Genomic DNA, 11,795 nt, shown 5'->3' with positions numbered 1-11,795 from the left:
ACATGCAGCCTCTCTCATTATCCTGACAATAAACAGCCAGCACTCAAACACAGCACTGAATTAAGGATCATTTGTGCTGCATTAACATCCACTTCCCTCTGTGTGCTGCACACCTGACAGGGCACATGCAAACTCCCCCCTGACATAAAATTCATCTTGGTGTGTTTCAAGGAAAGACACTCGTTAAGGTGAATCATTTGTTAATCATGATTATAAATCTGACCAAAATACACCCTGTATTTTCCATTGATGCCCGTGACTGTTTGCTCACTGCCAGAAAACAAGCTTTCTGTAACACATCATAACCCACCCTGCACACAGTGAAAATCAATTACCTGTAACTTTATGGTGCTGGAAAATCCTTGTGGTGCTAGGAAGGGCTCAAGATCTCCAAAGTTCCTCATGTATTTTTTTCTTAAACATGGAATTTCTGACTCTATAAGTCAGAAATTTCCTCTTAGAGGCATTTTATTGCAAGGATTTTTTAACAGAAACGTAAATACGCCAAAGCCAACAATAGGAACCAGTAACTCAGAACCAAGCTCTGCTCCCAGAGCAGAGACTCAGCTCCATGTGCTGCAGGATCATGTCCTGTCCCTTGGCACACTGGGAATCCTGGCTGGGATATCAATATATGGCACAAGCCCCTCTGGAGTGGATTTTCTCAGCAGTGCTTGGCACTGGCAGGGTTTCCCCACAAGCATCCACAATTAGCAGTAACCAAGGTGGGGAATGAAGAGGTGCACGATGCTGACATCATGGGGAGGATTTCATTCCATTCTTCTTTGGGAGCACCAACACAAAAAGACCCCAGCCAGGACTGGGTATCAGGCTGTGTGGGGAACACAGACACCAAACCCACTGAGGACAAATCCCATCACAAACACCCTTTTGTTCTGGCAGAACACACATTAACTGCATCCATCCGAGCCATACCCCATAAACTGTTACACCTCAGGTGTTCCCAGTAAAGCAGCTACGTAGACTTCAGAAATCTTTCATACCTGACTGAGATCCCAAAGCACTTCAAACATGACCAGAAACAAGCAGTTTATTTGTTTGCAGCAAACACAGCCACCCTCAGAGTGAGCTGTTACCCAGTGGAGTGGACAGACCGTTGGTATAAATGGGACAGCTCCAGCAGAATTCCCCACTTCATCCCTCCTGCCAGCTGACAGCCAGCTGGGAATCACCACGCTGGCAGCATGAGGGGCACCCTGCTGGCACTGGGCTGCCTGGCTCTCCTGCTCCTGGCACGGGAAGGGAGAGGGGAAGGGAGCAAGGTGAGGCTCTGCGGGAGAGACTTCATCAGAGCCGTGGTGTTCACCTGCGGCGGCTCGCGCTGGAGACGGGACCGCGCCCTGCGGGGTGAGTACAGCCACGGCCTGGGCCTGCCCTGCCTGCTGCACCATCCATGGGATCCCAGTGATCCCAGGGGATCCCAGGGGCCTGCCCTGCCTGCTGCACCCTCCATGGGATCCCAGTGATCCCAGTGATCCCAGGGGCCTGCCCTGCCTGCTGCACCCATCCCATGGGATCACAGTGATCCCAGGGGCCTGCCCTGCCTGCTGCACCATCCAACGGGATCACAGTGATCCCAGTGATCCCAGGGGCCTGCCCTGCCTGCGGCACCATCCATGGGATCACAGTGATCCTAGGGCATCCCAGTGATCCCAGGGGCCTGCCCTGCCTGCTGCACCCTCCATGGGATCACAGTGATCACAGTGATCCCAGTGATTCCAGGGGCCTGCCCTGCCTGCTGCACCCATCCCATGGGATCCCAGTGATCCTGGGGCATCCCAGTGATCCCAGGGGCCTGCCCTGCCTGCTGCACCCTCCATGGGATCCCAGTGATCACAGGGCATCCCAGTGATCCCAGGGCATTCCAGGGGCCTGCCCTGCCTGCTGCACCATCCATGGGATCACAGTGATCCCAGGGGCCTGCCCTGCCTGCTGCACCATCCCATGGGATCCCAGGGCATCCCTGGGGCTGGGGAGCAGCACATCCCCTGCTCCCCTCAATCCCTGCAGCTCCAACCCCCCAGCACAGGCTGCACTCTGTTCCTTCTCCTTTCAGCTTGTCTGGCTCAGCTTCCTGCACTGCTTTGCTAAGGAAAAATAATTCAGACTTCTAAGACTTTCTAAGAATTTCTAAGCTCACCTGAGGAACAGGATCCAAGGCAAGGCTATCACTGAAAATCTCTCTGCCATCTCATTTCAGTGACAAGTTTTGCTGAAGTCAGTGCAAGTGTCTTGCTATGGTCTCCATTTTCCCCACTAGAAACTAGAAACTTTATAGAACTTCGTAATTAAAGCATGTTGAATATCTGCTCTGCAATTTAAGCACCTTCACATGCTTTTGTATATATTTATACTTAATAGCACACTTCTTGATACTCAGAAAATTTTGGTTTGATGGTCAGAAAATTCAACCATTACATGCACAGCTAGACGTGTACTCTAATCCAAATAAATAGGGAACAAGAAAATAACAGAGGCAGATGACAGCAACAGATGCTTTCTGCACTTCCTACATCTCCATTTTTGGAAAATTCTCTTGTAGCAGCAGCTTTAAACAAAAGTGGTAACATGGGCAACCCCCTCCCCAAAATCTGAGAGCTACTACACCTTTACAGACTGCACAAGGCCCAGAGGTACTGAGGTTCTTCAGCTGCAGCTGGACTGTAATTTCTGTGGGAACACCCAGAAATCTGGGGTAGCTGATGCCTTAATGCAGCACCTGCAATTCAGGAACCCCCCAGGTCCAGCTTAATGTGCTGGTCAAGAGCCTCTGACACCTCAAATCAGAGTTTTTCCTGGAGAAGCAATGTATTAGTGTAAGACTCAAGGCACCACAGGACACTTTTCAATATAAATCCCTGAACTCCTCAGTTTTACCACGTTGATCACAGATTATTCCTCACAGTGAGGAGTCCGTGATGTGGTGCTCTTATCAGAGGGCAACACTCAGCTCCCTGGCTGGAGCTTGGTCTGTCTTTCTAGTAAAGATAAAAAGCATAAATTACTCATCTTCCCACAAATTTTTACTTTTAGCTTCTCATTTTCCTGCAACAGAGAGTGAAAACCCCCAGCATTTCCCACACGAGGACGAAGGTGACGCTGACTTCTCACCACGCCCAGAGCCGAGGCTGGGGATCCACAGAGAAGAACCCCAGGATGTCAAACCTGAGCAAGACTTGCAAAACACCAGCAAAGTTCCTGTGCTCAGCAAGCGTGAGGCAGCCACGCTGCTCGCCACATCCTGCTGCAACGTGGGCTGCAGCAGGACAGAGATCAGCTCCCTGTGCTGAAACGCAGCAGCTCGGAGTCACAGCTCCCAGGGATTAAAATAACCATGACATAAACCACACTCCTTTCAGTTGTGTTCTTTAATTGTAGCTTTTGGGTGTTCAATGTCACAGTGCACACCAGCAAGTGGCTTCAGGTTGTCTGCATTTCACAGTGTTTACAGTGAGTTAAACTTTTAGTCATGAGTAGATGAAGTATTACTTCCCAACTAACTAGTGTTCTGGTTTCAGCTTTGCCCCTAAAATGTAATCAAATAAGCAGCTTGTGATAGGTTTGTTCTCTGACTCAGGAAAACCTAACAGCAGGTTTCAGCTGGGAAATAGGGGTAGCAAAAAGTCTGGTTTCAGAGTCAGAGCAAGGTGAGCCAGACCCCACTCGGTGGGGAATGGCTGCACCAGGATAGAGTTAGGACCATCAGTACCAGCCCCAAAAGTGGGCAGGCAAAACCCATGGTTTATTCCCTAATCCAAATACTTCCAGCAATGTTTCCTGGAGGAGAACAGGGAAAGCATTACTTACAGGCAATATTCTGAAAATATTTCCCCTACAGAGCAAGCTCTGAAGCAGCAATTAGCTGCAAAACTGTGCCATAGAAAGCCACTTCCCAGAGAAAACCCTGGGAAGGACCCTTATTCCACTCATCCAAAGGCTCACATTTCAAAGCAGGTGAGAGTACCTTGGTTCTTCACAGATATTTTCATCAACAGAGCCAGGGAAGAGTTAGGCTGAATATTAATTTCTCCTGCTGCTAAACTCCACTACCTCCCTATTCAAAATACACACCATAGACATTTGCCACAGCAAACAGCGAGGTGTTCTTGAACACGTAGGAGGAAAAGGTGTCACTCTCGGGATCCCAGAGGCACCTGCTGCTGATCTGCAGGCTCTGCCCGCCCAGCTGCCCAATGTGTGCCACCACCACGATCTTGTACCTGGGCACCACCAGCGCCTTGACCCGCGCCTTAACGACCTGCGGGGAAAAACAGAATCAGTCCGTACGGGCTCAAAAATGGAGATGGATTTACAGCAGGGCAAGGGGGAATGGTATTGAACTGACAAGAGGGCAGGGATGGACGGGATATTGGAAATCGGGAATTGTTCCCTGGTACAGGCGCCCAGAGCAGCTGTGGCTCACCCTGGATCCCCGGCAGTGCCCAAGGCCAGGCTGGACATTGCGGCTGGGAGCACCTGGGAGAGTGGAAGATGTCCCTGAGGCTGAATGAGCTTTAAGGTCCCTCCCCACCCAAACCAGCCCGTAAATCCATTAACTAACTCCTATATGTCTGCACCCTCCTCTGAGCAGCCCCTGCCGGCACCTTGACACCGCCTCCAGCCTTCATCTTACACTTTATCGGCATTTTTGGGGGACATCTGGGGCACTCATGGAGGCACAAGTGTCCCGTCCCGGTCCCACCTCGGCGATGTCCTTGGCCGCCTCCCGGCACGGCCCCGGCTCGTAGCGCCGCTCCCTCAGGGCGCTCCCCAGCACATCCCTCAGGATCTCCTCCACCGCCGCCACCGGGAAGCGCCTGGCAGGCCCTGCGGGGCAAAGCCCGAGTTTAGGAAGGAACAATCGCAGCGCTGAAGGATTTAGAGGGGCAATCGACACCCACCCGAGCCAGGCTCGGCAGGAGATTCAGCGCCCTCCATTGCCCTCAGCTGCGTGAGGAGAGGCGGCGCCGGGCGCGGGGCCCGCCCGCCGCGTTCCCGTTCTCCGACTCCACCCTCCGTGTTCCTGGTCTTTATCCCTCCGTATTCCCGTTCCCCGCCTCTATTTCCCCGCATGCTCGGCCTCCGTCCCTCTGTATTCCCGTTCCCCGCCTCTATTTCCCCGCATGCCCGGCCTCCGTTCCTTCCCATTCCCGTTCCCCGCCTCGTCCCCCCACGTTCCCGGCCCCACCATTCCCACCCTCATGGCTGTGAGTTCCTGCGGCTCCCCCGGTTCCCCAGAGTTTCCAGCGGTACCTGTGTGTCCCCACAGCCCTCACAGGTGCCCATGGCTCCCACGGGTCCCCACAGCTCCCTGTGTGTCCCCATGGCTTCCACATATTCCTGCAGTCCCTGGCGTTCCCAGGGCTCCCTGTGGGGAGGTTCCCATGACTCCCGCATGTCCCCATGTTTTCCACAAGTCTCTGGGTTCCTTTACAGCCCCAGAGGTTCCCATGGCTCCCACGTATCCCTACAGCTTCTCCAGCTTCTTCTGTGTCCCCACAGCTTCCACAGGTCCCTGCATGGTCCCACAACTTCCACATGTCCCCACAGCTCCCACATGTCCCCACATAAACCTAAAGGTTCCGTGTGGCCCCATGGCCTCCAAATGTCCCCACATGTTCCCACAGCTCCTTTATGTTCTCAAGGCTCCTGAGGGTCCCTGTGACCTCCTCAGGTCCCCATGGCCCCCATGGGTTCCCACAGCCCCCCAAAATGTGGGTCCCTATGGCACCCGTGGGTCCCTATAGCCCACACAGTGTCCCGTGATCCCTGTGGATCCTCACAAACCCTCGTGTCCCCACAGCCCTGAAGTGTCCCCATGGCCTCCACAATTCCCCCAAGCCCACATCCCTCATGTCCCCACAGCCCTGAAGTGACACAATGACCTCCACAAGTCCCCCAATCCCCATATCCCTCATGTCCCCACAGCCCCATTTCCTCAAGCTCCATCCAGCCCCACAATCCCTATGGATCCTCATGTGTCCCCACATGCCACCCTCGACCTGTCCCCATGCTGGGACACTGCACATAACTCCAGCAGCAATGATGGGTTTTGGGACAGGGACCCTTTTTTGGGCCAGCCTTCAATCCCTCTGCCTGCTCCTCTGTGGGTGATCCTGCACTTGGAAGCAAAACTGGCTCAGAAAAAGGAATGTTTTACGGTTTTTTGTTTATTTTCAAGGAAAAAAATAATAATAATCACATTTAAATTGCAACTCAGTTGGGTATTTCATGTGGTTCTTATGTATAGAATGAATAAACTTTGTTCTGACGTGGGGATTTCTTTGTCACAACGCTCTGCATGGTAAATAATTGCATATTTGAGAGTCGGTGAAATTGGTGACGGGGAGGATGGAGGAGAGACATTTATAAAAAACAGTATTTACAAAAATGATATCCACATAGTCGTACTCTAATCTATAAGGCAAGTAACATTTAAAATATGTTGTTTCATGATTATCTTCAACAAGTCAATACAACACATTCATATTACCAGTGGTCAAATACAAAGCTTCGCTGCAGTAGTCCCTGTGCAACAAACCTGTACGTCTTTTATAGGTTGTTTGTTTTTTTTTTTCTCTGAGAACAGTAGGAAAGCAGCAAAGTTTTCATCACAGACTAAGCAGTACCTAGGCCATCGTAGACTAAAGGTATATTATATCTCATTGCACGTTCAGGCAGAAAAGGCCAGCCATTCATTAACTTATTTAACTTAAATCTTAAAAATAGACCTGTGTATCTTCATCCACAAATATTTATAAACATTTTATACATGAGGGAGTTCATTAAGTGGTCCAGGGTGATACCTGGGGATATCTGATTCACTGCTGGGTGTCACAGTGGGGTTGTCCCACATCCTGGGCTCTCCTCCCACCAACCCTGGGAGCTTCCCGGCACATCCCAACCCAAATCCTGGCTCAGACCATGCCACATCTCCGTTTGTTTCATGTCATCCAAGCAACCAGGGGATTTCATCAACCTTACAACATTTGGGAGTGAAAAACCCCTTCCTGCATGGATGAGGAACCCAACTTGGGGGCAGCACATCCACAGCGATTCCCGCTGTCCCAGAAAACCTGGATTTCTTATGGATGGACCAGGCATCCCCAAAGCCTCGCTGGGACCTGGTGTGTCCCACCACATCCTGCTCGTCCCCAAGCCTTTGAAGAGCATCACACCATCCATTTGTGGTTCCAAGAACCACTGCCAGCACCATCATCCCTCCTAAAGGGACAAGGGAAGCCAGGCAGGAGCAGGGTGTATTCCTGCAAATCTTTTTCTTGCCTTGCAGTGAAAGAATTAAAATCCTGACTGGAATAATCCTGATTATCATAAAACCTCCCCGGCTCTACACGGATTCATTTCCTTGGGAAGCCGTGAGGAAAAGAGGAACAGAAGAATTCTGGCTATGAAATGAAATCTTTGAGACAGTAATTTCTAACCTGGAAAGTAAAACAGGATGGCATTACATGTTTTGGTCATGACTAGCTTCAAAATTAGGGGTTTTAACCAATGTGTTTTCACATAAAAACCACAAAAGGTAGGGGAAAAAATGTTTGACTCTCTCTTAGGTAAATTAAAAATCTGTCACCTTTTCAGTGCACTCCAGCCATTGAAAAATGCTTCTGCTGGGAGAAAGAGGTGGTGACTCTTTTTTTAGGATGCTCCTGCTGGGGGGATCTCAGGGAGCAGCCCAGGAAGGGTGGCAGGGGGCTGCACCTTCCCTTCCCATCCCTGCTCTGCCTGGCTAAAAACGGAGGGCATTCCAACAGAAACTTGCAGGTTTTCCCACTTATGTTTTAAAAGATGATAGATAAAATCTGAAAGAGCAAAGTGAAGACAAATTAATTTCACTGGAATACCGAATGACAACAAAACCAAGAAGATGTAAACAGGGTAGTATTATTTAAGAAAAAATGCAGACACCAAACAAAAAGCTCATTATTTGGTGACTCTTCCCACTATTGAGAGATTTCAGAGTTATTAAGAAATACTGTTAAAGTAGGAAACTGCTCTGAAAGGTCTCCTGTGACGAGCACCGTGAGCTGGCTGAGAATTGTGTAAGACTCCAAGTCTGAAGGAGTCCATGGGGAAAAGCTCTCCTGCTCTGCCAGTGGGACCTTGACTCTACAGGTGTGGGCTGCCAAATGCCCAGGGGAAAATTCCTCTGGGAGAAGCTGCTGAGGACAGTCTAAAGGGAAATGTCCATGGAAGGAATGGAGCTGAAGCCTCTCTGTGCATGCATTCACACATTTATGATTGAATGCCTCCTTTATTTATCCTCCTGCTCACCCAGACGGATCCTGGTGCTGCTGAGCTCGGGGCTGCCAGGGCTGGGCAGTGCCAGGGGGCTGAGCCCCTTTCCAGCCTCAGCCTGACTTGGGAAAAGCCCTGCTGGGAAACAGAGCTGTGCTTCCCTCTGGGAATGCTCCAGAGCTGGAGCCAGGCTGGGACACCTGGGGCTGCTCACCTGGAGAGGAGAAGGATCCAGGGAGAGCTCAGAGCCCCTGGCAGGGCCTGGAGGGGCTCCAGGAGAGCTGGAGAGGGACTGGGGACAAGGGATGGAGGGACAGGACACAGGGAATGGCTCCCAGTGCCAGAGGGCAGGGATGGATGGGACATTGGGAATGAACTCCTGGCTGGGAGGGTGCTGAGACCCTGGAATAGAATTCCCAGATTTGCTGTGGCTGCCCCTGGATCCCTGGCAGTGCCCAAGGCCAGGCTGGAGCAGCCTGGGACAGTGGGAGGTGTCCCTGCCATGGCAGGGGTGGAACAGGATGATTTTTAAGATCCCTTCCCACCCAAACCAGTCTGGGCTCTGTGTGGAACCAAACCAGTGCCATTTCACCTCTCTGTGAGGGGCCAGGCAACCCCAAACAGATAAATTCCCTGAAAATACACAGATTTTCCTTCCTAAAAGCCGAGGTGAAGCCGGCAGAGCTCTGAGAATGCCCTGAGCACTACAGGTCCCTCTCTGGAGCCAGGTGCTCTCACCAAACTCCCAACAAACCCCAGGGCACTCTGAGAAAACCCTGTGCCAAAAACTGGCAAGAGCAGTGTGGAAAAACCTGTCCCAGATCGCTGCTTTTGGTCCCAGTGCCACAGGGTTGGTGTCACTGCCAGTGCCTGGAGCTGGGACTGTGTCCCTGTGGGGCTGGGAGTGCTGGCACATCCCACATGTCCCAGAAATAGGACAAAATGTCCCAGGCTGTTCCCCTCTCTCTCTCCAGGCTGTGAGGGCTGCGTCCCCAAAAAGTGACTGACCTCTCTTTTGTTCATCAGCTCAAACAGGATGAGCTTGGGAGCTTTGGGTTATGGGTTTTTCTGTTTAAAAAGCACTCAAAAACCCAATGCTAATGTAAACACCTTGTCTTTCAAATGAAATATAAAGTAAAATCTCTATGTTCTGGTAATATTTACATTATAAATCCTTTTTTTTTTTTTTCAGGTCTATGCCATAGATCCCTTTTGGAAGGATAGGTTTGGAGCAATAGTACACACCATAAACCTGATTCTTAGGGTTTGCCCCTATATTTCTGCGTCAGAAAGGGGTGAGCTGCACACTTTATACAAATTTCCAGTTCAGGGGGAAAATCATTCATGGAGTGGAACACTTGGGAGTGCACTCCCAAAATCTGTGAGGATGTGGGAAGCTGCAGGAGCAAATTGTGCTTTTCCTTTCCTGCTGCTGCCTTCTGTCATCTCACACACAGCTCACCCCCCAAATCTCAGCCTGGGAGCCACCTCACACCTGAAATATCCCCACATTTCCTTCTTTTCCCTTAAGATGGGCACAGATCTCTGTTTTCCTTCATCAAACCGCTCCGTGAGCAAGCACTTCCCAACATGCCCAGGCTGTGTTCCAATGTAAATTCACCACTCTAATCCTGGCAACACTTGGAAAATCACCACTTTCTGTCACCTTACACATTCCCAAAGTCCCAGCACCCCATTCGTGGATGCTCCTCTGTGCATCTGTGTTGAATTTCACAAAGGTTCCTTCATTTTTCTTCCCAAAATTGCCAAATTCTCCTGTTTCACGAGCCCAGCTCAGCAGCTGCAGCACATGAATGCCACCAACGCTCTCACCGTGCTGCCAGGAGTGGGATGAGGCTGAGATCCACAGGAATGAGCAGCACTCAGTGGGACAGGGAAAACACAGAGAGATAATATTTTGTTCCCCATTCTCCAGTTTAGCACTTCCATGTGTTTTCCCATCTCTACAAGACAGCTGCTCCCAGTGCTGGCGAGCTGGGCCCCTGCCCTGGCTGCTACCAACAGCCCCCGTGCTGCTCCTGCTCCCTGGGGAATCCTTTCCCAGTGTTTTCCATACACATTTCCCTGCCTGAGTGCTAAAATAGAGAAGCAGGTGCGGCTGCAATCCTTTAAAGCATTTTCTAAACCCGTAGAGCTTTCAAAAATGGGGGGCAAAGGCAGAAAAAAGCCAGCAAAGCAACGTAAAAACCAAACGTCTGGAGGCAGCTGGGAAAACACATCCTTGAGGCCAACAGTGACACTTTGTGCCAGTGCTGGGAGCTCAGAGGGACCACCCAGCCTCTTTGCTGCTTCTTTCCTCATCTGTATCCCTGCAAAATACACAGGCACGGGGCAGGGAGGAGCTGCTGGGATTCCAACAGGGAATCTGCAGCTGTAAGAGAACACGGAGCTGGAAATTGGGAGTCAATACTCCTTGCAGAAGTGAGATTTCTTTCCTGGGAGACTGTCCTAGGAACCTCCACCTTTCCAAGAATATTTTTCTGGAGTTAAACCAGCTAAACCTGAAGGTTTTTATTGATTGCTGTGAGACGTACTAAGGACTGAAGGAAAATTAAATCAGCCTGTGGGCCCTACTGAACTCTCTTTTGATGAGGCACCCCCTTCATAACAGCTACCAGTATCGTATTTAAATTGTATATATTGACAAAATGCAATCTACCTCTGTAAGCATTGTGCCATTCAACAGTACTACTATTAGATTTATATACCACAGTTTAAATTACATCCATTTCATGAATGGTAAAATGCTAAAACTCAAGTGTCTAACTGCCAAAATACAGCCTTACTGGAATGAGTACAATTTACAAATACAATAATTACATTTTAAAACCATTAACAATGTTACATCTAGAAGTAAATACTGGAGGACTGGTCAAGATGGTGTTTTCCAAGGAAAAAAAATGCTGAAAGTTGTCGACACTTCCAACAGAAATGTCCCGAGTGCAGGATTTAGTTCATTTTCCTTAAACTGTAATTAAAACCCGTTCCACGCACATCAGTCCTTGGGTATTTTCCATAGTATTTTCCATGGACTTGCATAAGCTTCCATCAGTTATCCGCCAAATATTTACCTAGAAACGGGATCAGAAATCAGCTGGGGGGAGGGAGCAGCCCTGATTCCCAGGAGTTTTTGCCCACCTCCACCAGCCCTTCCTGCCCACGGGAAAATCCTCGTTATTCTCTGTAACCATGAGGAAAAATCCTCATTATTCTCTATAGCCATGAGGAAAAATCCTTGCTATTCTCTACAGCCATGAGCATGAGGAAAAATCCTCGTTATTCTCTGCAGCCATGAGCATGAGGAAAGATTCTCATTATTCTCTACAGCCATGAGGAAAAATCTTTGTTATTTTCTCCAGCAACGAGGAAAAATCCTCGTTATTCTCTATAGCCATGAGGAAAAATCCTCGTTATTCTGTACAGCCATGAGGGAAAATCCTCGTTATTCTCTGCAGCCATGAGGGAAAATCCTCGTTATTCTCTACAGCAATGAGGAA

At 49.9% G+C, this 11,795-nt stretch overlaps 3 protein-coding genes across 3 annotated transcripts in view; 1 reads left to right on the top strand and 2 right to left on the bottom strand.

Annotated features, from left to right (window-relative positions):
* Positions 1–1,205: 1,205 nt before the first annotated feature.
* Positions 1,206–3,311, top strand: INSL5 (insulin like 5). Its single transcript, XM_054638783.2, has 2 exons — positions 1,206–1,368; positions 3,076–3,311. Exons 1-2 carry the CDS (start codon positions 1,206–1,208, stop codon positions 3,309–3,311), a joined length of 399 nt encoding a protein of 132 aa, XP_054494758.2.
* A 60-nt stretch (positions 3,312–3,371) lies between these two features.
* Positions 3,372–5,109, bottom strand: DYNLT5 (dynein light chain Tctex-type family member 5). The gene is made up of 3 exons (XM_054638521.2): positions 4,923–5,109; positions 4,724–4,848; positions 3,372–4,279 (listed from the first exon to the last, which is right to left on the bottom strand). Exons 1-3 carry the CDS (start codon positions 5,092–5,094, stop codon positions 4,076–4,078), a joined length of 501 nt encoding a protein of 166 aa, XP_054494496.2. The 5' UTR covers positions 5,095–5,109; the 3' UTR covers positions 3,372–4,075.
* A 1,064-nt stretch (positions 5,110–6,173) lies between these two features.
* The window catches only part of SGIP1 (SH3GL interacting endocytic adaptor 1), a 54,645-nt gene continuing 49,023 nt past the window's right edge, over positions 6,174–11,795 (bottom strand). Inside the window, exon 24 of the mRNA XM_077182641.1 lies at positions 6,174–11,369. Coding sequence (XP_077038756.1) covers positions 11,347–11,369 — 23 coding nt within the window. The 3' untranslated portion in view covers positions 6,174–11,346. The remainder of the gene's footprint in view (positions 11,370–11,795) is intronic.

The sequence above is a fragment of the Agelaius phoeniceus genome, chromosome 8 (assembly GCF_051311805.1).
Source record: "Agelaius phoeniceus isolate bAgePho1 chromosome 8, bAgePho1.hap1, whole genome shotgun sequence".
Lineage (NCBI taxonomy): Eukaryota > Metazoa > Chordata > Aves > Passeriformes > Icteridae > Agelaius > Agelaius phoeniceus.
The sequence above is the reverse complement of the archived record's forward strand: the minus strand, read 5'-3'. Positions and strand labels throughout refer to the sequence as shown.